The sequence below is a fragment of the Boleophthalmus pectinirostris genome, unplaced genomic scaffold, assembly GCF_026225935.1.
Source record: "Boleophthalmus pectinirostris isolate CB_2022bp ecotype Guang Dong unplaced genomic scaffold, ASM2622593v1 HiC_scaffold_20, whole genome shotgun sequence".
NCBI classification, from domain to species: Eukaryota; Metazoa; Chordata; class Actinopteri; order Gobiiformes; family Gobiidae; genus Boleophthalmus; species Boleophthalmus pectinirostris.
The window spans coordinates 31,465,027-31,492,844 of NW_026571153.1; the positions used below are offsets into that span (position 1 = coordinate 31,465,027).

The following is a 27,818-nucleotide window of genomic DNA, read 5'->3' on the forward strand; positions in this document are numbered from 1 at the left end:
CTTGATTTGCAGCGGCCGTCTCTCCATCTCTCCATCTCTCCCTCTCTCCCTCTCTCCCTCTCTCCCTCTCTCTTTCCATCTCTCCCTCCCTTCTCTATCGCTCTCCCTCTTCCTCTCTCTCTCTTTGCCCGTTTCTCTCTTCTCTTTCTCCATCTCTTTCTCACCCCCTCACCTTGATATCTCTCTTTTGCCCCCTCTCTCTTCTTCTTTCTTTCCTTCTCCCACTTTTTCACCATGTCTTCCCTCTCTCCCTTATCTTCTTTATGCATCTCATCCCTCTCTCCCTCATCCTCTCTTTCTCTCTTCTAGTCCCCCCCCCTCTCTCTCCTTCCTTGTAACTTGGTCTTAGCCTTGCTCTGACCCCGCACTCGTAATATTGTCGTTCTTTTTGTTTTTTCTCTTTCGTTTTTCTCGTCTTCTGCTCTGCGTCTGTCCTGACAGCGCAGACCTCCCAGTGAACCTCTTTCTGTCCCTTTTTAGACTCTGATAAACTTCTCTTCGCGGGTCGAGCCGGTTCAACAGTTCAACTATTCCATTCCTGGCAATGATCTTAACAGTATCAAGCCCTCTCTCTCTCTCTCACTCTCATCTCTCTTTCCTCTAACTCTCTCCTCTATCTCTCCTTCCTTTCTCTCTCCCTCTCTTCTCCATCTCTCCTCCCTCCCTCTCTTTCTGCCCTTCATCATTCCTCCCTTTCGCTCTTCTCCATCTCTCCTCCCTCCCTCTCGTTGTGATCATAGCAGTATCAGGCAGGGCTGTTTATAAACCCATCAGGAATCTAACCCACAACCTCCACACACGAGAGGAGGAGACTTAACAATCTGACACCTAAACAAAGTCTAAACCAGGACTAAGACAGGACTAAACAAAGTCTAAACCAGGACTAAGACAGGACTAAACAAAGTCTAAACCAGGACTAAGACAGGACTAAACAAAGTCTAAACCAGGACTAAGACCAGGACTAAACAAAGTTCTAAACCAGGACTAAGACAGGACTAAACAAAGTCTAAACCAGGACTAAGACAGGACTAAACAAAGTCTAAAACAGGACTAAGCCAGGACTGAACAAAGTCTAAACCAGGTCTAAACCAGGTCTAAACCAGGACTAAGACAGGTCTAAACCAGGACTAAGACAGGACTAAACCAGGACTAAACCAGGACTAAACCAGGACTAAACAAAGTCTAAACCAGGACTAAACCAGGACTAAACAAAGTCTAAACCAGGACTAAGACAGGTCTAAACCAGGACTAAACCAGGACTAAACCAGGACTAAACCAGGACTAAACCAGGACTAAGCCAGGACTAAAACAGGTCTAAACCAGGACTAAGACAGGACTAAATCAGGACTAAACAAAGGTACTGACTGGACCGAGGGACTAAACCGGGGGATTAGACCAGAGTCTAGGCCGGGGACCTAGACCGGGGAGACTAAAGTACCTTGTTTTTTTTGTTTCTTTTTTGTTTGGTTTTGCATAAATCATAAATCTAACTGCCGCTCTCATACTGTTCCCAGCGTTGACATCAGATTGCAGCGTTGCTCTTGAGCCTCGGCCCATTGGTTTTGTAAAAGTGACAGAGTGGAAACAGTAGCCGGACGCTGACCCCTGATAACCCCCGCAGATGACCTTTGACCCCAGGCTTTTAGAGGCAGACGCTGCAATGGGCTCCTCGGTGATAATCTGTTTTTAAGAAGCTTCCGCGGGTGAACTGCCGCAGTCATGGGCTACGGGCAACTGCCATTCAATGAGGTTTTTCTGCTTAACTGACTTTTTGTTCTCATCAGAAGTCTACCCAGTGCTGTGCTATTTGGCAAGACACTTCAATATGGTGTGTGGGTGCGTTATAAAATTAATGGTTCACTCGTACTTTTGAGCAAACCTACTATGCAAAATGGACTTTTAACCATCTTATATTAGTTTCTTCTCCTTTACCTTCTCGAAGTTGTATTTGAAGTAAGTCGTGCATGTTTGAGTCATCTTTAACTCTTTCATCCCTGGACGCCCACTAGGAACAACCCCTACATATATGACTAGGGTTACCCTTAGAGCATACTTGCATAAAAGAAAACAGATTTCCACGAGTGATTATAAATGATTTTTACACTCATGAACTTAATTGTAACACAGACATATTTGTATCTCTGGAAACCTTAGACTCTGAACTCTTCATTTCTGGATGTTTAAATGTGATTCATCTCATTTACAGGTTTATAACAGCTCACTGAAAATGAGAGTTTACCTGGTCAGGTTCAGCATCTGATATCTGCATGTTCTGAGTACTATATTCATAAAAAAAATTTAAATATACTTTGTCAAAGTATTTAAACAGATTTCATATCACCAGATACAGTACAGCCAAGTGGACACCTGTTTTTACCTGTTGTTCACCTGTGTGGACCTGATTCATTTTTTCCATTTAACTTATTCAACTCATTTAGCTTATTCACCTTATTTAATTTATTCAACTCATTTAGCTTATTATAATATAATAATATAATAATAAAACTCTTCCCCGTCAGTGGGTGTTCAGTATTTGTCATCTTGGTTACTTTCTCGTGTGCAGAGCTCCACATAAGTGTTTGTTTCTGTAGTGATTATTTCGTACATCTCATCTTGGAAAAAAAAAGACTGAAATATTTTAAAGGACTCGCCTGAGAAACATCCAGATTTCAGGGCAATTTAGTTTCATAATCGAGTATAAAGCCTGGATAGTTTATTTGGATATCGCAGGACTCCATACAGACTCATCAGCCACATTCTCACCTTCATAAGATTCACTCTCTGTAAGTCCGTCACTATCGCTGTTTTCCACTTTATAATCAACTTCATCATCACTTTGAAATCTATAAAAGTCACTTTCTCTAAACTTATCCATAAAATACGTCCGCTCCTCATTATTTCTAAAACTGTGCGCCGCAGCGCCGCGATCTTTCCATTGCACGTGTTTTGTGTTGTGTTTTTTCCGGAAGCTACCATCGTCACTACTTCGATTAACTTCGGAAAAAATCAGCGAAAACATATCCTTGAATCTTATTGGTCAGCCTAGTGTGGGTTGGAGTGGCCCCCACCTATCACAGTCTCTGTTTAAATGTGAAAAACAGGAACTGTTTCTAATGGTCGTCAAATCACATCTTTACTGATACATCGGAGGTGTCAAAAGACGTCATTAAGGAAACAAGGGAGGGTCTGTCAAATGTCGTCTTCATGGGGGAAAGAGTTAATCTCTTATTTTCAAGATGCCATTTTGCCGATCTACCCCCGTTTTCAGCTCCACATGTACACACTCACTGTGACGTACACACTCCCGTCTCCAGTTTGATTTTCTTGATTTTTCATTTTGATCCAAATGCAACTAAACGCTCTGCTCTAGTGTGACGTGCCTCTGTCCACAGGAGGGGCCCACATCCTGCGGCGTTTTGTTGTCATGACATTTACACCGACGCCAGCTCCCACTGGACACCGCAGTTGTCTTAACATGGAAATCAGCACACTTGTTTCTTTTATTAAGTCGTTTAGATTAGGGGTGAGCAATACTTTTTTTCCACAGGGTTACATGAGAAATATGAGTGTAGGGCTTTGCCAAAATGCTTAACTCAATTCTGCGTAATATTAATTGTATTTCTCTATAAAAAGCAGTAAATATCATTGTTTTGATGAGCTGGTTTTTATGAGTTTAAGACTAAGCAATGAAAAAGTGAAATAGTTGCCTTACAAGAAAATGTAATTTAAAAAAAAAACACACAATATAATAATATATTGCAGCTTTAGTCCATGAATGAGGTAAAATTCTAAAATATGTTTATTTTTTTAAATTCAGAATTAGCTCACAAGAGATTTTTTGGGGTCGCCTTTTCACAATCTGCACTTAGATCTGCAATACACATATACATACATCTCCACCCCCCCACCCCGCTTCCCACTTTTTCAGCAGCACCCCCTTGCCTAACCAGCCTAACACTGATTACTGTTTTCTTTGTTTAAAACTTGAGCACCGTATTTTTCTAACTGTAAGGCGCACTTAAAAATCCCCGAATTATCTGAAAAATCGACAATACGCCTTATAATCTGATGTTTTATGCATTAATTCTGCTTGTGCTTACTGACCTTGAACCAATTTTCACATATATTCCACTGAGTCGTGTTCTTTAGTCCAACAAAACCTGAACTTCATCAGCGCACAAGGAGCAAGCTGTTTTTTTCAGCGCTTATAGTTTATGCAATGACCCATGTAGTTTAAATTCTGTAAAACGTAAACAAATGTGCACAAAGCTGCATTAAACACATTATTACTCAATGTATAGTTGAGTCCTCCTCACAGTAAGTTTCACTTAATGTGTCTTATAATCTGGTGCACCTTATAGTCCAAAAAATACGATAATACCAGTTGTTCAGAGAGACACGATCACCCAGTCAACAACAAAACATCCTCTTTAATGTTCAGTAATGGTCACAAATGTATTTTGTGATTTATGAATAATGTCTATTGACTTGGGTTGTGAAGATTTGTGACTTTTAAAATATGTGTCCCGAGAAAGTAAGTTTGGGAAACACTGGCTTAAAGGGGCCATTCAGTATGTCCGTATGTGGCTCAAGAGCCGTACAATGCTCAGGTCTGTTTTAGATCAATATTATGATTTAAAACGTCGAAATTCTAACAGAATGATCCACGGATGTCATAGATTATAACGACAGAGCACAGACAAGCACTATAGGTCTGGTTTAAAGGTGCATTGTTGAACTTTTATGATGGAGGTTCTGTCAAATGCCGTTCTCCGTGGAGATGTCATTATATTGTCTGGAATGTTTCACAGTATGGCTTTAAATCTTTCTATCTTCATGGAGACTAGGGCTGGGCATCATTAAGAAGTTGCTGATATGATACAGACCTTGATACAAAAGCCACGATACGATATATTTCAAATCGATTTGATGAAAAATAATGGAAAAATTACCGTATTTTTTGCACTACAAGGCGCTCTGGATTATAAGGTGCACTGTCATTAAATGGTCTATTTTCAAACTTTTTTCACAAATAAAACGCACCGGACTTTAAACGAAACACAACATTTGAATGGGTGAGTGGTTTTGTTTGTTTGTCACGTTCACGGTGACTCTGGGCTTTGTTCAGTTGTGGCGTGTAGGGAGGGTGCTGTCTGGGACCAACGGATTGTCGGCGTGTTCGCAGTGACTCAGTTGTTCAGTTGTGTCTAGAAGTGGCACATTGCACTCGCTTTTTCGGTTCGTTCCTCTGTTCCGTTTCTCGTCGGCGTGGAGTGATGAGTGTGTCTGTGGGTATTTTTGGCTGTGCGGTCATTGTCTGCTCCGTGTGTTTGCGTGCGCTGTGGGTGGTGTGGCTTTGTAGTTCACTGAAGTCGTGCTGGGACACCCGAGTGTATAGTGCGCTCTGGATTGTGGGGCGCGCAGCCGTTTTGTGATGGGGTTGCAGGCTTAAGAGCGCTCCCCATAGTGCGGAAAATACAGTACTTTGTCTGGAATGTTTCACAGTATGGCTTTAAATCTTTCTATCTTCATGGAGACTAGGGCTGGACATCATTAAGAAGTTGCCGATACGATACAGACCTTGAAACAGAGGCCACGATACGATACATATCTCGATACAGTGAGCTTTCACTTTGATACGATATATTTCAAATCGATTCGAATATTTCAAGTCGGTTCAATAAAAAATAATTCCTGTAATACCAAAAGTCTTTGTTAAACCACTTCTTATGCAAAGTTAATATGAAAAACGCCCATTTTAAACATCAAATGTGTCACATGAACGAGTTTCCTTTCTCTGAACAAGCGACAAAACTGTAGCTGTAACAAAATAATTTAGTAAAATACACCAAAAAATATTCGATACAGCTGTCCCCGATATCAATACTGTATCATCATTACGTGATACAATATATAGATATTTCAATATTTTACACACCCCTAATGGAGACCAAACCAGACCAAGTTACAAGTCAGATCTGTGGCGAGGCGGCCCCGCTCACAGTCAAAATGTCTCTCTTTCTTGGTATTTTTAGTCTATAAAACCACGTGTAATTGAATAAATGTAAAGTAGAGCTGTTTAATGTCATATTGTGGAACATTCCAGGAAGAGCAGTGACATCTCCATAGAAACAAGAAGGTGACGGACCCTCCACCCGAAAAGTTACTATGCAAAAAGTTCCTCCATACCTGCGGGGATTAGGAAGCTCACAGCGTCTTTAATGCGTCCGAGAGCGGAGGGGTCAAAGATAAGAGTTCAAAGGTCAAACCCACTTTCCCCTGTGCGGTGTAGGCTCAGATAGATAGGCTCAGATAACTGCCCTTCACACACACACACACACACACACACTAAGGAGGTTGCGGGTTCAAATCCTGACAGACTTTTAGCAGGAAACCCGGGGTGAACCTTCTCGACACCTGTCACTCACTCGTCAAATGAGAATAAGACAGATCCACCACTGGGACGTGCCTGCTTTCCATCACTCTGACTGATAAAGGAGCACAGTGACAGGTTAAAGGGTCTGTACTAGAGCCCGACCGATATGGATTTTGCTGTGGCCGATATGAAACCAATATAATGGAAGTTGGAGCTGCCAATAGCCGATATAATCACCGATATATTTAGTGATGTAAAAATTCACTGTAAATGTTGAATTGTTTAAAAAACTTAGGTTTGGCTCTGGTGGATTTTAAATTGGGTTTATTTAGACAACATTTATTGTTATTCTGCCTCTTTACATCATATTTACAGACAGTAGGTTGACTTAATGGCATTTTTGCATCACATTCTAGACACTAGTGATGGGTATTCCAGTTCTTTTTAGAGAACCGGCTCTTTTGGCTCGGCTCACTAAAAGCTGCTGGTTCTTTTGGCTCCCAAGTGGCTCTTCAGATTGTTTTGTTGCAAGCAGGTCTAAAGCACGTATAAAGCAGGACTGAATCAGGACTGAACCAGGTCTAAACCAGGACTGAAAAAGGACTAAACCGGGACTTATTTATTTTATGCTAAACTACAGTCAAATATGCTCGTTTTTTTATTTTTTTTTTTTTTTAATCCTATGTACACGCAAATTTCTCAAAGTTTCGTTTTTAGCCGCTGCCGCTGTCAAACCACGAATCTGCACGCGGCGTGAAGAGAAAAAAAGTGAGAGAAAGAGAAAACACGGCTCCCAATAAGGATCAGGCTCCCGTCGTTCCCTTCAAAGAGCCGGTTCTAAGAGTCATTTCGTTCGCGACGGACCCATAACTAGTAAAAGTAGCGCTATTAGCCTTTAGCCGTAAATACGTGTGCGCCGCGGTAATTAATTATATGCGCAAATGTCATAATTCACACGTCTATTCACAGCTCATTTACATATCAGTGCAGGTCCAGTAGCAAATATACGGCCAATATAGTCACTTTAGAACAGACCAATAGAAAACAGTCTGTTTATGTGCGGGAGCTACAGCAGCTAACCCATAACAAATGACAAAAACTAGCTTCAGAGTCGACACATTTCCAACACTCACCGCTCACACAGGCTCCTCCTCACATCACAAATCTGCACTAATAAATGTCCTTTTAATCCAGACTCAAACCGATTGTCCGTAAAAAGAAAATAATGTCAGTGTTTGGATCTGTGTCTGCAGGTGTAAACAAACACACGTGAGTGACGCGACTCTGTGGTGTGTTCAGGGACAGTACGGACGCACACAGACAAATGACTCCGTAGATAAATACTGATGTGGAGCCACATATTAGGACATTTATCTGTCTGTAAATTGGATTAAATGAACAGAATGTAGAGAGTCTAAGCTTTATAACGAGGTATAACATGCCCACGTGAAATATCGGCCCCTATCAGCAAGCATATCGGCCGATAGCCGATATGCCTAAAGTTGCCATATCGGCCATATATCGGTCGGGCTCTAGTCTGTACCTTTTGCTTTGTACTAGAGTAAACTTACAGGTCCTTAAAGGTCCTAAACCATGCAAAACGGACTCTTGTGAGCTTTAAGTCCTGTTCTAACGTTGTTCCCGCCTCAAAAACAGACCTGGAGTTGTGTTTTGCTTCATTCACACATGTTTGAGTATGACTGAAACAAAACACAACTCCAGGTCTGTTTGTGATGAGGAAACTACATTAGAACAGAGATCAGAAAATGGTGTCATACTGGGCTTTTAAACGGACAGTTCTACAGGATTCTGACAGTAACTCAGGTTTAATATAGTTTAACTTTGACCTGTGTAGTGATTGACAATACAGTCTGGTCCATGTTTAATAATGAGGACTGAACCAGGACTGAACCAGGACTGAACCAGGACTAAACCAGGACTAAACCAGGACTGAACCAGGACTGAACCAGGACTAAACCAGGACTAAACCAGGACTAAAACCAGGACTAAACTCCAGGACTAAACCACCAGGTCTAACCAGGTCTAAACCAGGACTATACCAGGTCTAAACCAGGACTAAACCAGGTCTAAACCAGGTCTAAACCAGGTCTAAACCAGGTCTAAACCAGGACTAAACTAGGACTAAACTAGGACTAAACTAGGACTAAACTAGGACTAACACCAGGATTACACCAGGACTACACCAGGATCTAAACCAGGTCTAAACCAGGTCTAAACCAGGTCTAAACCAGGTCTAAACTAGGGCTAAACTAGGGCTAAACCAGGACTACACCAGGTCTAAACCAGGTCTAAACCAGGACTACACCGGCACTACACCAGGTCTAAACCAGGTCTAAACCAGGACTACACCAGGACTACACCAAGAGTACATCAGGTCTAAACCAGAACTAAATTTAAGAGTAAACAAGGGACCAAACCAGGAACTAAATCAGGAACTAAACCAGATCTACACCAGAACGAAACAGGATTAAAACCGGGTTTAACCAGGATTGAGACTATGTTATGATAGCGCTCTGAAGGGGGTGTGAATTAGCACAGAGAGCAAAGGGAGAAGAGACTCAAAGCACCAAAAACAAAAGTGAAACTCATAAAACTAGTCTGTTTTCGAATAAGCATATCACATTCTCCAAACAGTAAAAGTAACATGGTGATCTAAATATGTTATGTGTTAGCAGTTAATACCCCGTAGAAGTCAAACAGCCCCACTTTAATACATTTTTCTCCTTCTCCTTGCTTCCCTCACTCCATTTCCCCCTCGTAACATATTAAAGAGTGTTTTTTCTTGCTTAAGTGCGCCTCATTTGTTTTGGACCTGCGGACGGGCGGCGCGGCGGTTTCTCCCGGGTTCACTGAGAATCCAACAGTACGAGAGATTATGTAATGTTTTAAATGTGAACAAACAGCACGCACCATTCATCTGATAACGACTCCAAACACACAAATTAGAGCTGTTTCCTCCAATAAGTCAGAGCGAAGGAGGAGGAGAGCCACACGGTCTACCACTCACCGTTCAATAATATAGGGGCTCATTAAAGGGCCCATATTACGCTGACCTGTTTAATGTTGTTTCCTCATCACAAACAGACCTGGAGTTGTTTTGTTTCACTCACACATGTTTAACGCAAACCCCGAGTGCTTCTCCTAAATTGAAAACGCTCTGTTCCACCTTGTGATGTCATGTGGTAATACAGGAAGAGCTCCTAGGCCTGGGCGATATAGAGCAAAAAATATATCTAGATATATTTTGCTCTATCTTGATGTACGATATATATCTCCATATCTGTACAGGAAAAATAAACCCCCAAAACTACTGCAAAAACAAATTCCACAAGGTCTTTTTTTATTGAAGTGCAAAGAGGTAGGCAGTGTAAAGTGCTTCTGCCACATTTAACATTACATAAATAATTAACTGTAAAATAGAAATAGGCCTAATATTTATTTCCTACTCAACTCAAGCTCATCTTTGGATTAACTCTGTTAACCGTACGATAACCATGAGCTCCTTTAGGAGAGGAAGCTCGGGAGGTTCATTATTTTAACAGACCCATGTTCCTCACCAGCACAAGGAGCTCTGAGGTTTCCCACAATCCACTGCATATATCAAACCCAACGTTTCCACACACTGTTGTACGAGTGACACTGCAGCAAATTATTGATTAAAATCTCCTGCATAAATAAACTTTACAACATATAAAGCATAACGACTCTAGAGCCACATCAGACTGTTTGAGATTCTCATGTGTTTAATGCAGTTTTGTGCACATGTGTTTACCTTTTACAGAAACGAAACTTAAAACCACATGGCTCATTTGCATAAACAGCACACTCCTCTGCTACTCATGTGGTTCAGCTTCTGTCGGACTTAAAAAAAAAAGGTTTGTGGTGCTAGAAGCTTTTCACTGGCACCAACTTTTGGCATTCACGGTGGTACTGAGGAGTGAATGAGACACAAGTAGCAAAATCAGGGAGGCGGGGGCGCGCGACAGCGACGACAGAGAAGGCAAACAAGCGAAGCACCGAAATCAGAATTGAATATAAGCATTATATCAATGTATATGATATGTCAGAATCCATATTGAGTTTTAAAAATATCTCAATATATTTAAAATATCGAGATATCGCCCACCCCTAATCTTTACTGAACGAAACATCAAAAGTAGCTTCACAAGGTGGAATTTGAGCTTTGGTGATGTAGACAGACTAATGTGTGAATGAAACCAAACACTCCAGGTCTGTTTTTGAAGAGGTAACGGCATTAAAACATGACTTAAGATGGACGTGCACTGTGCGATTTGAGAGGATTTTTTTAAACTACCGTATTTTCCGCAGCATTGGGCGTGCTCTTAAGCCTCCAACCCCATCAAGAAATGACTGCGCCCCACAATCCAGAGCACCCCATACATGAATCCAGTCGGGTGTCCCAGCACGACTTCAGTAAACTACAAAGCCACACCACCCACAGAACACACAAACACACACGGAGCAGACAGAGACCACACAGCGAAACACTCCCACAGACACACTCATCACTCCACGCTGACGAGGAACTGAACGGAGGAACAAACCGAAAAAGCGAGTGCAATGTGCCACTTCTAGACACGACTGAACAACTGAGTCACTGCGAACACGCCGACTGTTGTGTTTCGTTTAATGCACCTTACAGTCCGGTGGGGTTTATATTGTGAAAAAAGTTCAAATATATACCACTTAATGACAGTGCGCCTTATAATCCAGAGTGCCCTATAGTGCAGAAAATACAGTATTGTAACAGTTCAGTTGTGGCGTGTAGGGAGGGTGCTGTCTGGGATCGCTGGATTGTCGGCGTGTTCGCAGTGACTCAGTTGTTCAGTCGTGTCTAGAAGTGGCACATCGCACTCGCTTTTTCGGTTTGTTCCTCCGTTCCGTTCCTCGTCAGCGTGGAGTGATGAGTGTGTCTGCGGGTGTTTTTCACTGCGCGGTCGCTGTCTGGACGCTGTAGGGCGCTCTGGATTGTGGGGCGTGCAGTTGTTTTTTGATGGGGTTGGAGGCTTATGAGCGCGCCCAATAGCCCGGAAAATACAGTAGTCACAATCTAGTTATCGTTAGGCAACAGTTTTTCACTCTCACTTTTTTGTTTAAAATCAAACTCCTAAACAGGATCATGAATGCTCCGATTGATCACAGGCTCCTGAAAACGTGTTTGTTTTACCTTGAGTTTTCAGAGAATCTCGAAACTCTTTTGACAGTTTGCTATTGTGTCTATTGTGTCTCCATGGTAACTGCTGATCTTTCCGCCATAGACATACACCTAGAACACACACACACCCACCCCAGCGTGATGTAACTGCAATTCTGTGTTGTGTGATGCTCCAATCCTGAGCTCTATAAAACCAGACGATTTTAGCGATGACTTGAAATAAGAAATCCAGTTGTCCTCGATCTGTTGTTTGGAATATCGATAATTGTTTCTTTTGAACCGTTTTTTTCTTTCTCTCCTGAGTTAAAGAGGTGGATGGAGTTGGTCGTAGGTTCCCAGTCTGACTCGGCTCTGAGGGAAACCAGGAGGAGAGAAGAGAAAGGAGAGCGTGTTGTGTTTGGGACACGGCAGAAGAATGACAGGAAGCAATAATCCCAGTTAGACTGCACCAAAAGAGACACAGGTCACACAGAGGTGAAGAGAGGAGAGGAGGAGAGAGGGAGATGTGACGAGGAGCGGAGGAGAGAGGGAAAGGTAAGGAGGAACAGAGGAGGAGAGAGGGGGACAGGAGGAGAGGTGAAGAGGAGAGAGGGAGAGGAGGAGAGGTGAAGAGGAGATAGGGAGAGATGAGGAGGAACGGAGGAGAGTGGGAGGTAAGAAGAGGAGAGATGTGGAGAGGGAGAGGTGGGGAGCAGCGAAGGAGAGAGGGAAAGGTAAGGAGGAACGGAGGAGAGAGGGAGGTAGAAAGAGGAGAGACATGGAGAGGGAGAGGTGAGGAGGAGAGAAGCGGAGAGGTGAGGAGGAGAGGTGACGAGAGAGGGAGAGGTGACAGGGAGAGGAGGTGAGGAGGAGTAGAGGGAGAGGTGAAAAGGAGAGAGGGTGAGGAGGAGAGGGAGAGGTGAGGAGGAGTGGAGGAGAGGTGAAAAGGAGAGAGGGTGAGGAGGAGAAGGAGAGAGGGAGAGAGAAGAGGTGAGGAGGAGAAGGAGAGAGGGAGGAGGAGAGGGAGAGGAGGAGAGGGAGAGAGGAGAGGTGAAGAGGAGTGGAGGAGAGAGGAGAGGTGAGGAGGAGTGGAGGAGAGGGAGAGAGGAGAGGTGAGGAGGAGTGGAGGAGAGGTGACGAGAGAGGGAGAGGTGAAGAGGTGAAAGAGAGAGGGAGGAGAGGTGAGAGGAAGAAGGAGAGAGGGAGAGGAGGAGAGGGAGAGGTAAGGAGGAGTGGAGGAGAGGGAGAGAGAAGAGGTGAGGAGGAGAAGGAGAGGTGAAGAGGTGAGGAGGAGAAAGAGAGGGAGAGGAGGAGAGGAGAGAGGAGGAGAGGTGAAGAGAAGTGGAGGGGAGAGGTGAAGAGGAGTGGAGGAGAGGGAGAGAGAAGAGGTGAGGAGGAGAAGGAGAGGTGAAGAGGAGTGGAGGAGAGGGAGAGAGGAGAGGTGAAGATGTGAGAAGGAGAGGGAGAGGTGAAGATGTGAGAAGGAGAGGGAGAGGTGAGGAGGAATGGAGGAGAGAGGGAGGTAAAAAGAGGAGAGACGTGGAGAGGAAGAGGAGGAGAGGGAAAGGTGAGGAGGAGTGGAGAAGAGAGGGAGGTAAAAAAGAAAGAGGTGGACAGGGAGGGACCCGAGAAGACAGAGAGAGAGGGAGAAGAGAGGCAAGAGATGAAGAGGAAGGAGAGAGAGGAGAGAAAGGGAAACAGGTAGGTGACGGGGGGAGAGGAGAAAGAGGGGTGAAAGTGAAGAGAGGATGATAGGTGAGGGAGAGGAGTAAGGTGAAGAGAAGAGAGAGGAAGGAGAGAGAGAGAGGAGAGAGAGAGGAGAGAGAGAAGTGTGAACGAGAGGTGAAGAGGTGAGAGAGAGGGCGAGAGAAGGAGAGAGCGGAGAGATAGGTGAGGAAACCCAGTATCGGAAAACAGTTTCACAATACCAAAACAATCTTCTGGAATCTAATCTGGAAATAATCAGTCTGTTTTTAGTTTTGAAAAACACATTCAGAAAACTAAAAATGAGCAGAATTGTGCAATATTGACAAAAATATATTACATTCTGATACCACGATGATAATAAAAAACACTCCGTCTTTAGACAATAGAATGTGATTTTCAACAGGTGCATTGAGTAACTTTTCTGGTGGAGGCTCCGTCAAATACTTTTCTTCAAGGAGATGTTAGTGCTTTCTCTGGAAAGTTTCGCAGTATGGCATTAAATCTTTCTATCTTCATGGAGACCAAACCAGACTAAGTTACAAGTCACATCTGTGGAGGTGACACCACTCACAGGCATTCTCTCAGAAAGCCTGTTTGAGGTATTTTTGAGCTGTAAAACCACCTGTAATTGAATAAATGTAGTAGAGCTGTTTAATGTCACACTGTGGAACATTCCAGGACCTCCAACCAAAAAGTTGCACAATGCACCTTTAAATGGTAGTACACAGCAAAAACTGGAAGGTTAAAATTCCAAGGTAAAATATTGTTGAATTGTTTTTAACACAAAAAAGTCATTTTAATTTAAAAAGTTATTTTCACTATTTGAAAGTTAAATGGCGGTTGGAGTTGGGGTTATTTGCCAGAGTTGATATGGTTGAAGTGAATTCACCTTCCTCTAGAGTTCATTCAACTTCCCTCAGTGTTCTCCCGCAAGAGAAGACCACTTTGAACCAGTTTTGTTCATAATTTCATCTTAAATTAAGTAAAATAAAATGTAAAAACAAACCAAAGATATCATAAGGCAATAGAAAATATGTAAATGTTAATTTGATTTGACAGCCCTAAAATGTAAATACACACTGCATTGAGAAACTCTGTACTACTACTTAAAATTTTTAATTTTTTTAAATTTCTTTATATGCGTGTTAGTTTTATATTTTGTTATGTCTGTCTTGTTGTTGATGTGCTGGGTATTCACTCCCTCAAAATTGACAAATTATAAATAAAACTAATAAATTAAAATAAAACACCTCTGTGTTGTTTAGCTAAATCAGTATAACCCTACAAAATATGATCTGTTTACTCTCAACACATTAATATAACTCTTGATTTTGGGGTTAAACAGAAACTTTGGTCCAGTGTTAGTTCATTAACATTTCAGAAAAATGTTAAATTAACTCATGGACTCATGGAGAAAATGTTAAAAATGATTCTGTGAGAGTCAATTTTAACACTTCACTTTTTGTTGTGTACTTTCTTTTCTGTTCCCATATGGCCTTAAGTATCTGTGAAATTGCTCAAGATCACTCTAAAGCTATTCAGAAAAGTATCGATACTTGCTCAAATGAGTATCTAGTGTTGATACTTCTGAAAACCTTAAATTGAAGGAGTATCGATAATATCTGTGTATCATTTTTTGGCAAACCAGGTCGATCCTTCCTCGCAAATCCTCGTCATTCTTAAACTCTTCGTGTCTTTCTCTGACTCTCGCTCTCTCTTCCGCGCTGTCCTCTGCCTGACTTTTACCCCGCGTGCGCGTGCGAGTTCAATCCCGGGTCAGAACCGCGCACACCTCCTCCTCCTCTCCTTTCGTTTTTCTCTCCGTTTTCTCCTCCTCTTTTTCCATTTTCATCCGTCTTTCTGGAGCGCGTCTACTGTTGTCACCCGGGCTTTACCCACTGACCTGCCGCTCACCCAGACACACTGTGAGATCACGTTACATCACTCCCTCCTCCTCCTCCTCTTTTTTTTCATCTCTTTTTTTTTTTTCGTTCTACCTCTCCGTCGCTGGTCTGGTTTCGTTTAGCTCGTCACAAACGCTGTCAGGGCTGCACACGGCGATTACAGAGAGCGCAGAAAGAGAGGAAGAGGAGGAGGAGGAGAAAATATAAAAGGGTTTAAGGCCCAGACAAGATGACAATTGGTTTAAAGGTCTTATGTTAAAGGTCCTATCATCCAAATGGTTCTAATGAAGGTGTGTGGAGCACTTCCTGGATTACCACATGACATCACAAGGTGGGACAGGGTGTTTTCAGTTTGAGAGAAGAACTCAGAAGAATGAAAATGTGTGAATGAAACAATGGAAACAGCATTATAACATCAGAAATATACGTCCTTGTTCCACGTGAGCTTGCATCTCCACAAACCTGACTCTACTAGTCCTAGTTTTGCCCTGGTTTAGTGAAGGCTTTATCCTGTTTAGTCCTGGTTTAGTCCTGGTTTTGTCCTGGTTTTGTCATGGTTTAGTCTTGGTTCAGTCTTGGTTCAGTCCTGGTTTTGTCCTGGTTTTGTCTTAGTTTTGTCTTAGTTTAGTCCTGGTTTAGTCCTGGTTCAGTCCTGGTTCAGTCCTGGTTCAGTCCTGGTTCAGTCCTGGTTTAGTCCTGGTTTAGTCCTGGTTTAGTCCTGGTTTTGTCCTGGTTTAGTCCTGTTTAATCTTGGTTTAGTCCTGGTTTAGTCCTGGTTTTGTTTTTGTTTTGTCCTGATTTAGTCCTGGTTTTGTCTTAGTTTTGTCCTTTTTAAGTCCTGGTTTAGTCCTGATTTAGTCCTGGTTCAGTCCTGGTTTAGTCCTGGTTCAATTCTGGTTTAGTCTTGGTGTAGTCTTGGTTTAGTCTTGGTTTAGTTCTGGTTTAGTCCTGGTTCAGACCTTAGCCCAGTCCTGGCCCAATCCTGGTTCAGTCCTGATTCAGTCCTGGATTAGTCTTGGTCCAGTCCTGGCTCAGTCCTGGCTCAGTTCTGGCTCAGGCCTGGTCCAGTCGTGCCTCTGAGCACCTGTGTTTGTGTGTGAACATGAGGAAGTAAGCGAGCGTCCGTTGGCGGGTCAGACGGCGGGCGCGTGGAGGTGAAGCGTGGGACAGACGGAGAGCCAGAGAAACGCAGAGTCGTAGAGGAAGGAACCAAGAAAGAACAAAACACTTCCTGATTCCTCAACAATCTGCACAGGGCAAAGGTCACACAGAACTACAAAATATGGACATGATATGCTAACACTTAACACTAACACATGTAGAACAGGTTTACTTGTTTACTTGATTGTTTCTGTTAATTAAAACAAGTGGACATGACTTAGACTGTGTATACATGGACAGGAAGTGAGCATGGTTGCAGTTGATTTCCCATTGAAAAACCGTGGCCCCTCTCTCTGTAATTGCTGAAATCAGACTCTTCATTCTGGTCTTAAAACCTCCAGGATCATGTGGAGTAGGTTCATACAAACATTATAATTATTATATTATTTTGTCCCTAAATCAAGATATGAACATTTAAAGGGCCCATCTCATGCAAAATCAACTTTTCAGAGCTTTCTGCCTTCTAAGAGTGATGTGTGGGCCTTGTATAGGCGAGTTTCAGCTGACGTCATTGTTATTAAAAGCCTGCGTTGCTGCTGGGAAATATTTTGGTCGGAGGCAAGAAACACGGTAGCGTCAAACACAGTGCGTAACCTCATGTATTTCTCCCAGATAATGGTAAATTCCTGCTGCATTATCAGATGCACAAATAGAAGCACGGAAGAAGGAAAATGTCTTTTTTGTATTCTGAGTGAAAAGAACCACTAACGGTGAATTAAACGGCTTTCAAACATTCACAGAGCAAACGTAGAAGATCCTAACAAACCGTGGACTCCAACAAGTTCAACAACACATCGAGACTCTTGGAGGTTTTCATCTTTTCTGCTGTGAATGGCCCAGGAGTTTCCATCAAGTCATTGTGGATATCACCCAAGTGAATATTTGTCCAGGTAGTTGGTGATTCTGACCAGAAATTTGGTTTGGTCCACCTTTTGTCGGGGTTGAAAAGGGTGATTTGGCTCCATCGATGCTTATGACCAATTTCTGGTCAAATGGTCTTGGGTCCTCTGCCGTTAGACTGGATAAATAACCAGGATCAATACCCTTTACGTGCTTTCTTGCTCCGTCCGTCATGTTGAATTAGTGTTTCTTGCCGCCGACCAAAATAATTCCCAGCATGCAACGCGCGCTTTTGTCAACAATGAAACTTGCCTATATGTCGCCAAAGTGTTTTTTAGATTGATTCTGCGTTTTTTTTTAACAAATTGCAGCGTATTTCTGCCACCCGCCCACGTGACAACGAACTAAAGCTGCTACAACGATGAGGCATTTGACGTAGCAGAAAGTGCTTCACACACTCCACCGCCTCCACCCCACATCGTCTGACAATTTCCACATGAACACCTAAACAAAAGCGACAGCATAAGCTCATTGTTCTACACTGTACATGAAGTTTATCTACTAGTGTTTATTAATACTTTACCAATCAGTAATGTTCAGCTGATGTGGACGTGGTGCTTGAGCTTCGTGCTCCTCAAAGTCCTCGTCTGATTCCGGGTCCAACACATGCGGCTGAACGCGCTGTATCAACATGATGAATAAAAGTTTATTCCTACCACTATCAAGGTGCACGCCTGTCTCCCCCTCCCTCCCTGAGATGGGCGGAGCCTGTGCTTTCTCAGGACGGGCGGGGGGAGGAGCAATAGTCGGCCTTTCATAGTTCCTGGTCTGTGACTGTCTCCAAGAAATCAGTAAGATTTCAGAACTATTGTGTAATGGATGTTCCAAAACCCAAATTGTGCATAAGACACAATGTGAAAAGAGTTATTTTGCATGAGATGGGCCCTTTAAGATCCCATATTATGCTCATTTCTCTTCTGATTTATGTTCTAATGTCGTTTCCTCATCACAAACAGACCTGGAATTCTGTTTTGTTTCATTCACACAAACCCTGCAGATTTATGGAATCAATTTTGAGTCACATAGTTTAAAGAACACTTTTAAAACATCAAGCAAAAAATTATAAATCAAAATACCAAATAAAAAAAATAATAAAATCAAACAAAAAAAGTAATATAAAATCAAATAAATAAATATGCAATCAGATTTTTTGGGTAATAGTGTAAAACATCTGTCTTTCCCTCTTTGGAAACATTTTTTTGTTGTTCTGTGTCTTTCTCTGTTTTCTTTGACAGTTTTTTTGTTTACGATTCCAGCCTTCTCATTTGCACTCCCTGACTTTTTTGATTGCAGTTTTGGCACAAACATGACTAAAATGAAACTGACAGAAATTAACTAATGAGAATGAACCCATGAAAATTCCACCCACCAGTCATGTTTGTGCCAAAACTGCAACCAAAAAGGTCAGGGAGCGCAAACGAGAAGGTTGGAATCGTAACCCAAAAAACCCCCAAAAAAGCCATCAAACAAAACTGAGAAAGACGTGGAACAAAAATGAAAGAGGCAAAGATGGATATTTTACACGATTACACAAATAATTTGATGTATTTTTTTATTTGATATTTTGATTTATAATTTTTTTGCTTGATGTTTTAAAAGCGTTTTAAAAACTACTCAAAATTGATTCGATACGTATTTAGTTCTTCTCTCAAATGGAAAACTCTCTGTCCTATGGGGTAATACAGGAAGTGCTCCACTGTGTTTTTAAACTCCATACACCTTCACTAAAATCACCGGGATAATTTCAGCCAATCTCTACTCTAATAACAGACAAAGAAGCCGCCGTCTTTCCCAGAGTTCACTCCCACTGGTGTTATCAACAGGTTTGATTGACAGTGTTGCTAAGGGGCGTGTACCTTTGACACTCTCGCTCCTGATTGGCTCTTTGCTTTTGCACTTGGATTTCCAAATCTAGTCCCTCTAACTGCTGGCCTCACTGAGTTTCATTTGGTTGACGTCACACTGAGTAGGTCACGTTAAACTCTGCGAGCAAAAATGTGAAGCTGTAGCGGACTAAAGAAGTTCTCAAGTTTGATTGGTCGATGTAAAAGCGGCGTGACAAAAGCTTTCAAAACTATATCTGTATCTCTGTGTTTCTGACCCGAACTGCACTCATAAGATTACACCTGTTCAGGCAAAAGTTTAGTTCTGGTTTAGTCCTGGTTTAGACCTGGTTTAGACCTGGTTTTGTCCTGTTTCAGTCCTGGTTTTGTCCTGATTTAGTCCTGGTTTAGTCCTGATTTAGTCCTGGTTTTGCCCTGGTTTTGCCCTGGTTTTGCCCTGGTTTAGTCCTGGTTTAGTCCTGGTTTAGTCCTGGTTTCATCCTGGTTTCATCCTGGTTTAGTCCTGTTTTAGTCCTAGTTTAGTCCTGGTTTAGTCCTGGTTTAGTCCTGGTTTAGTCCTGGTTTAGTCCTGGTTCAGTCCTGATTTAGTCCTGGTTCAGTCCTGATTTAGTCCTGGTTCATTCCTGGTTTAGTCCTGGTTTAGTCCTGGTTTAGTCCTGGTTCATTCCTGGTTTAGTCCTGGTTTAGTCCTGGTTTAGTCCTGGTCTAGTCCTGGTCTAGTCCTGGTCTAGTCCTGTCTTCACTCACAAGACTACACCTGCTCAGGCAAAAAGGATGAAAAATACCAACGCACTCACTCATTCCCTTATAAATCTTCATCATCTAAAAATATTGTACGATTTATACACATTTTGATGGACTGAAACAAAATTCATCTGTGAAACTGTGCACTACTCATACCTGATGACTTCTGTCTTCCGCCCACTATCCTCCTTATTATTTGTTTACCTCCACGCTCTTGACTTCTGTTCTGTTTCTTCTTCCTGTTTTGTACCTGCTGTCTATCTCTCTATCTCTTTATCGCTCCATCTCTCTATCCCTCTCTCCCTCTCTCCCTCTCTCCCTCCCTCCCCTCCGCTCACATGTGTTTTTACTCTGGCGTTATAGAGGGCGTGCGTTCAGAGTGGCACAGAGTTCAGCGGCGATACCTCACAGTCAGGGAGAAGAGAGGGAGAAAGAGGGAGAGGGAGAAGAGAGGTGGAAGAGAGGAGAGGGAGAGGAGAGGGAGAAGAGAGGTGGGAGAGGAGAGGAGAGGGAGGGAGACGAGAGGGAGAGGAGAGGAGAGGAGAGGAGAGGGAGAAAAGAGGAGAGGAGAGAGAGAAGAGAGGTGGAGAGGAGAGAGAGGGAGAAGAGGGAGAGGAGGGGAGAGGAGAGGAGAGAGAGAGGTGGGAGAGAGAGAGGGAGAGAGGAGAGAGAGGGAGAGGAGAGTGGGAGAGGAGAGGGAGACGTGACTGTGAAAAGAGGGAGATGAGAGGGAGAAGAGAGGGAGACGTGAGGGTGAAAAGAGGAGAGGAGAGGGAGACGTGAGGGTGAAAAGAGGGAGAGGAGAGGAGACGTGAGGTGAAAAGAGGGAGACGTGAGGAGAAGAGCGGGAAAGGAGAGGAGAGGGAGAAGGAGGAGAGGGAGAAGGAGACGTGAGGGTGAAAAGAGGGAGAGGAGAGGGAGATGTGAGGGTGAAAAGAGGGAGAGGAGAGGGAGAAGAGCGGGAAAGGAGAAGAGAGGGAGAAGGAGAAGAGAGGGAGACGAGAGGGAGAAGAACAGAGTGGGAGGGACGATGAAGAGAGGAAGGGGGTGGAGGTTGAGAGAGAGGGATGGAGGGAGAGAGGGCTGGAGAAAGTGGGTGAAGAGAGGGAGAGAGACAGAGGGAGAAGGACAGAGAGTGGGAGGGAGAAAGAGAGGGAGAGGGGTGGAGGGAGGGGGAGAGAGAAGGTTGGAGAAAGAGTGAAGAGAGGGACAAAGAGAGAGACTGGGAAGAGAGGGACAAAGAGAGAGACTGGGAAGAGAGGGACAAAGAGGGTGAAGGGGGAGAGAGAAGGAATGAGGGAGAAGAAAGGGGGGGAGAGAGTGGAGAGAGTGTGATAGAGAGAGAGAGGGGAGAGAGGGTGGACGAGAGGAATGAAAGAGCAGAGAGAGAGAGTTTTATAGAGGAAAGAGCGAGGGATGAAAGAGGGGTGAGAGTGGAGAGAGTGATAGAGAGAGGAAGGGGGATGGTAGAGAGAAGAAAGAGTGGAGAGAGTGTGGTAGAGAGTGGAGAGAAAGAGAGGGATGAAAGAGTGGAGAGAAAGAGGGATGAAAGCGAGGGATGAAAGGGTGGAGAGAATGAGAGAGTGGAGAGAGGGGGAGAGAGGAATGAAAGTGCACAGGGAGAGTGGAGAGAGAGGTGAGAGAAGGATGAAAGAGAGGGGAAAGAGTGGAGAGTGTGGAAGAGAGGAGAGAGAGGAATGAAAGAGCAGGGACAGAGTTTTACAGAGGAAAGAGAGAGGGATGAAAGAGGGGAGAGAGTGTGATAGAGAGAGGAAGGGGGATGGTAAAGAGAAGAAAGAGTGGAGAGAGTGTGGTAGAGAGTGGAGAGAAAGAGAGGGATGAAAGGGTGGAGAGAGTGTGAGAGAGAGGGATGAAAGGGTAGAGAGAGTGAGAGAGAGGGGGGAGAGAGGAATGAAAGTGCAGGGGGAGAGTGGAGAGAGAGCTGTAGAGAGGAAAGAGAGGGATGAAAGAGTGGGGAGAGAGTGGTATAGAGAAGAGAGAGAGAGGGATGACAGAGTGGGAAGAGAGAGAGGTGAAAGAGGGATGAAAGAGAGGGGAAAGGGTGGAGAGTGTGGAAGAGAGAGGAGAGAGAGTGTGGAAGAGAGGAGAGAGAGGAATGAAAGAGCAGGGAGAGAGTTTTACAGAGGAAAGAGGGAGGGATGAAAGAGGGGGGAGAGAGTGGTAGAGAGTGTGATAGAGAGAGGAAGGGGGGTGGTAAAGAGAAGAAAGAGTGGAGAGAGAGGGGGGAGAGAGGAATGAATGTGGAGAGAGAGCTGTAGAGAGGAAAGAGAGGGATGAAAGAGTGGGGAGAGAGTGGTAGAGAGAAGAGAGAGAGAGGGATGACAGAGTGGGAAGAGAGAGAGGTGAGAGAGGGTGGACAGAGAGAGAGAGCAGAGCTGGGAAAGAGGGAGAAAACTAGAGGAAGGAAAGCGAGGGGGAGCAGGAGAGAGAGAGAGAGAGAGAGAGAGGGAGAGATGAGGGGAAAGGGAGGAGAGAAAGAGTGTGATCCAGAGTTCATTGGGGCACTGTGAGGTTATACAACAGGCTGAAACCTCTGCCTGCGCTCAGGGCCAAACACCCAAAACAAATGATTCAAAACAGTCACAGATAAACCAGGGCGGCCATTTTATCCGCCTCCATATGGACTGTTCCCGACACGCGTGGAGGACTCAGGCTCCGGGGCTCTCACAGATCACATTCTCTACGCTTTCGTAACGTTCTGACATCTATTTTTCATTCATGTTCCTACCACAGACCGTATAAAGAAGTGTTCTAAGGAAAGGTGACGTCACCCACAGCGTTCAGCTCCAGTCAAATGAAGCTCATGAGGCTAACATTTACACGAGCGAATTAGGAGTCCCATTGAAGTCGAACTCACAATATATCATACCATGTCATGTGATGTCATATAATGTGATACAGTATCGATATCAGGGGCTGCTGTGTCGATATGTCGTTAAGAGTATTTTTTGGTATATTTTACTAAATAATTTTGTTACAATGCTACAGTTTTGTTGCTTGTTTAGGGGAAGGAAACTTTTTTATCCCACACGTTGACATGTTCGCTGTTTTGATGAGTGAAATGTTTGTGTTTCATATTCACTTTACACAAGAAGTGATTTAAAAAAGAGTATCATAGCTACGATTTAGCCTTTATATTTTATTGAATCGCATCGAATCAATTTGAAATATATTGTACTGAATTGAAAGTGCACATATGCATCATATCGTGTCCTATGTATCGTGGCCTTTGTATCATGGTGTGGTATTGTGGTGTATGTATTGAGATATGTATTGTGTCGTGGCCTTTGTATCGAGATATGTATCATATCGAAGTATGTATTGTGGTCTATGCATCGTGATATGCATTGTATTGTGGCCTATGTATGGAGGTATGTATCGTATTGTGGCCTTTGTATTAAGGAATGTATTGTATCGTGGATATGTATTGTGTCCTGGCCTATGTATCATATCATGGCCTTTGTATCGAGATATTTGTCGTATCGAAGTATGTGTCATGGTCTGTGCATTGTGGTATTGTGGTTTATGTGTCGAGGTATGTATCGTATCATGGCATATGTATTGAGATATGTGTCGTATTGTGGCCTATGTATCGAGGAATGTATTGTATCATTACTTTTGTATCGAGGTGTGTATTGTATCATTACTTTTGTATCGAGGTGTGTATTGTATCATTACTTTTGTATCGAGGTGTGTATTGTATCGTTGCCTTTGTATCATGGTATGTATCGTATAGTGGCCTATGTACTGAGGTATCGTATTGTGGCCTATGTATTGAGCTTTTGTATTGTGGCCTATGTATCGAGGAATGTATTGTATCATTACTTTTATATCGAGGTGTGTATTGTATCATTACTTTTGTATCGAGTGTGTATTGTATCATGTATCTTGTGTATCGAGGTGTGTATTGTATCATTACTTTTGTATCGAGGTGTGTATTGTATCATTACTTTTGTATCGAGGTGTGTATTGTATCGTTGCCTTTGTATCATGGTATGTATCGTATAGTGGCCTATGTACTGAGGTATCGTATTGTGGCCTATGTATTGAGCTTTTGTATTGTGGCCTATGTATCGAGGTATCGTATCGTGGCCTTTGTATCGAGGTTTGTATCGTACCGTGGCCTGTGTATCCACAACCCGCTTCTGTGAAATGACGTTCAGATCCGTGTCAAATAATCTGTAAAAATAATCCTTAAAGGTGAACTATGCAACCGCCACCTATTTGTCTCCATGGAGCTGTTACTGCATAGTCACCTCTCCACAGATCTGACCTGTAACTTGGCCTTATAACATGACCCGCTTGCTTTCTGGGAAATGTACACGTTTAAACTTTGTGCTGTAGGAAATTCCAGGCAAAACAAAAACTGGAAATGGACAACTGGCAGACTCTCTCATCAGGAAAGTTCCACAGTGCACCTTCAAATCTCTAATCATGTGTTTTGTTTGTTTTCTGTTGTAGTTGCTGGACCTGTTCACTCAGTGGGATTGGTCCACGTATTTGGCCGATTATGGAAAAGCCAGCTCCAAATATCTGAGAGTGAACCCCCACACAGCTCTGGCTCTACTGGAGAAGTGAGTACCACAACCTCACAGACATGTCCTCCAGGTACGGCGGCCTGGAACAGTCACGGAACACACACAAAAAACTATACATAAAGGTGTATTTTATTGGTGTAGGATTGTCTTGAATTTAGGAGTTTGCAGATAGGTAAACGCACACTATCTATTCTTTGCAAGTAAATTTGTACACATTTATGTAGTTTACCTAATAATATTGTACTTCTCTCAAACAAAAAACACTAATACAGGAAGTGCTCCATTGTGTTTTTAAGATCCATACATCTTCACTAGAATCATGTGGATCATTTCTGACCTGGAATTTCCTATCTCTGCTGAACTTAAAGGATTTTTTTTTAAGGAAAGTGAAATACAGTGACAGTCCTTTTTCAAATGTTGTGCATGTGTGACACCACCTTCCTCCTCCACAGCTCCTCAGTAGAAACATCTCCTCCTGCCTCTTTACTCTAGAAATCATGCTTGTTTACAGCCAATGCGCATTCAGAATTACTATTGAGGTGACCTATCTAGAAATAATTTAGCGACCGACGCATTAGTTTTTAGACCCTTCGTCTGCTTCAGTCGCGCCATCGCTGGAAGGAATCTCCAAGAATCACCTCAGTTTGGTTTTGCTCCTTTTTCCCTTCTCTTTGTCTTTCAGCGACCTCAAAAACAGACTTTCTTTTGCGGCGAACTGGTCCTGGATTCTCGTCCACCATCGCGACAAACTTTGTGCGAATTGCGAGGAAGCAACAGTTTTAAAAAGCCTCTAAGAACCGCTGCATAAACCACATAATCCCAGCGCGCCGTGAGTCAGTTACACTAGAAACGTAGGGAGTTTGATTGACAACCTGACAGCCAATAAAAAATGAGGTAGCCTCATTATTTATTGGCTAATGTTTATCTGGCCTCACTACGTTCACAGTTGATAGATTTTCATTCTTATTTTATTTTGGTCATCAAAATTACAAGACTGCTGCGTCTCTGTAATGGTATTTTAAACTTTCATTGACAATTTGAAACTAAAAAAAAAAAATCCTCCATACAACCTTTAATGTGAAAGGAAGCTGTTAACTTGAGAACTACCACTACATGACATCACAAGGTGGAGTATTTTGAGTTTTGGAGATGTAGGCAGAGTAATAATAAAGTTACTCAAACATGTGTGAATGAAACAAAACACAACTCCAGGTCTGTTTTTGAGAAAGAAACAACATTTTAACAATGTCAGTTATGAAAGTTCAGTGCATAATCTGACCTAAAAAAAAATGCTCCTAAGAAAATATTTGTCTTTTTGTGTTCATTTTAAAACTTAAACTACTTAAAATGTTTTCAATTTTCATTTCTGGTTCACTTAGTCTTAGGAATTTAATACAAGAAAATTCCAGTCTGAACTCAAATCCACATTCTTGTACTGACAGAGGATTGGCTGATGATCATATTCTGTTTGATTTCACTTTGATTAAAGTAGTATCATTACATTTGAAATTGGAAATTATTAAAGGTCGTAAATTACACAAAAATGGACTCTCTAAGCCATGTTTATAATGTGTTACCTCATCAAAAACATGCCCGGAGCTGTGTTTTGTTTCATTCACACATGTTTGAGTAATCCTTTATTATTATTAGTCTGTCAGCATCTCCAAAGCTCACAATGCTCTGTTCCAATTTGTGATATCATGAAGCTGTAGTTTCAAGTTAACAGCTACAGTTTACCTAAAACAGTGCAGACTGGTAATTCCAGGGCTGAAATGAAGGAACACTTGGACTTTTCCATTTTTTTATTTACCGTATTTTCTGGGCTATAAGGCATACTCCAACCCATCAAAAAAATGACTCCCCACAATCCAGAGCGCCCTATACATGAATCTACTCGGATGTCCCAGCACGACTTTAGTAAACTACAAAGCCGCACCACCCACAGAACACACAAACACACATGGAGCAGACAGAGACCGTGCAGTGAAAAACACCCACAGACACACTCATCACTCCACACCGACGAGGAACGGAGGAACGAACCGAAAAAGCGAGTGCAATGTGCCACTTCTAGACACGACTGAACAACTGAGTCACTGTGAACACGCCGACAATCCGTTGGTCCCAGACACACCCTCCCTACACGCCACAACTGAACAAAGCCCAGAGTCACCGTGAACGAACAAACAAACAAAACCACTCACCCATCACACTGTTGTTTCCTTTAAAGTCCAGTGCGGTTTATTTGTGAAAAAAGTTAGAAAATAGACCATTCACTGACAGTGCTCCTTATAATCCAGAGCGAACTATAGTGCGGAAAATACAATATTTATACCCTTGGGCATGAGAAACACAATTTCGATTCTTCATATTTTTTCGTATGAAAAATTGACAACAAAAATAAACATTTTTGAATTTGAATTTTAAAATGATCCAAATGATTCTAGTGAAGCTGAAGCACTACACAACGCACCTTTAAACTTTTGTGAATAAAACAAAACACAACTGTTACATTTTTGATGAGGATATAGTATAATATGGGCTTTTTAAAGTCATAGTTGAACTCCTGAGCTCCTGTCTGTACATTAGTATGACCCTTCCAGGCCACCGTATTCTCTTTTGTTTTTGTTTTTCGTCTCTGTCCTCTCTCTCACCTGCTTCTCCTCTCCTCCACCTCTCCTCCTCCTCTCCTCCATCGTGTTAAAACAGGTTATCAAAGCCGTGAGTATGCTCTGCACATGTGTGGCTCCACTAACCCTTTGTGTAAATACAATTCTTGTGCAAAAACACCCACATTTTTATTTATTTTATTTTTATCTGCGCATCACTAACACAAGTCTAGGTGAGATGGTCAGATTAAGAAACCCACATAAACACTGAAGAGTAAAAACACAAAAAGAACCGTGGCCTCCAGAAGACCCAGGCTCGGTGGTCCCCTCTGCCCCGGGAGGAAGCACCCCGCCGGGCCGAGTATCCGAGCGTGGCCCCCTGAACTTCCTGGAGGTCCCAAGACACGACCCTTAACGTAACCTGAAGTTCTAGGATGAGTGGATCTCTTTTGCATGTGTAGTTAATATGGCACTTAAAATTGTTGTTAATTATTGGGAATTTAAATGGTATTTTTCTGTTGATACTTTGCAGTGTCGTCACGCTGGGGGTGTTCTACATGTATCTCTATTGGCAGAATGTTCAGCCGTTACCATGGTGGCACAATGCACATATTAGCAAATAAACTTGGACTTCAATTTTATTGATCCACAAGGGAAACTGGAAAATATTTGGACCCAGTAGCTCACATATCACAATAAATATAAAGTCACAAAGAAAAAAAAAATATATATATGTAATTCTTAATAATAGCTGAGACTAGTTTCAAATTTGGCATAATTATATAAATGTGTATGTACAAGTACAAGTATATTATAGGAGTATAGTTATCAGGGTAGC

The 27,818-nt window shown here is 42.7% G+C and overlaps 1 protein-coding gene across 1 annotated transcript in view; it reads left to right on the forward strand.

Annotated features, from left to right (window-relative positions):
- The window catches only part of exoc6b (exocyst complex component 6B), a 167,864-nt gene that overhangs the window by 135,209 nt on the left and 4,837 nt on the right, over positions 1-27,818 (forward strand). Inside the window, exon 21 of the mRNA XM_055156493.1 lies at positions 24,295-24,407. Within this exon, the coding sequence (XP_055012468.1) occupies positions 24,295-24,407 (113 nt within the window). The remainder of the gene's footprint in view (positions 1-24,294; positions 24,408-27,818) is intronic.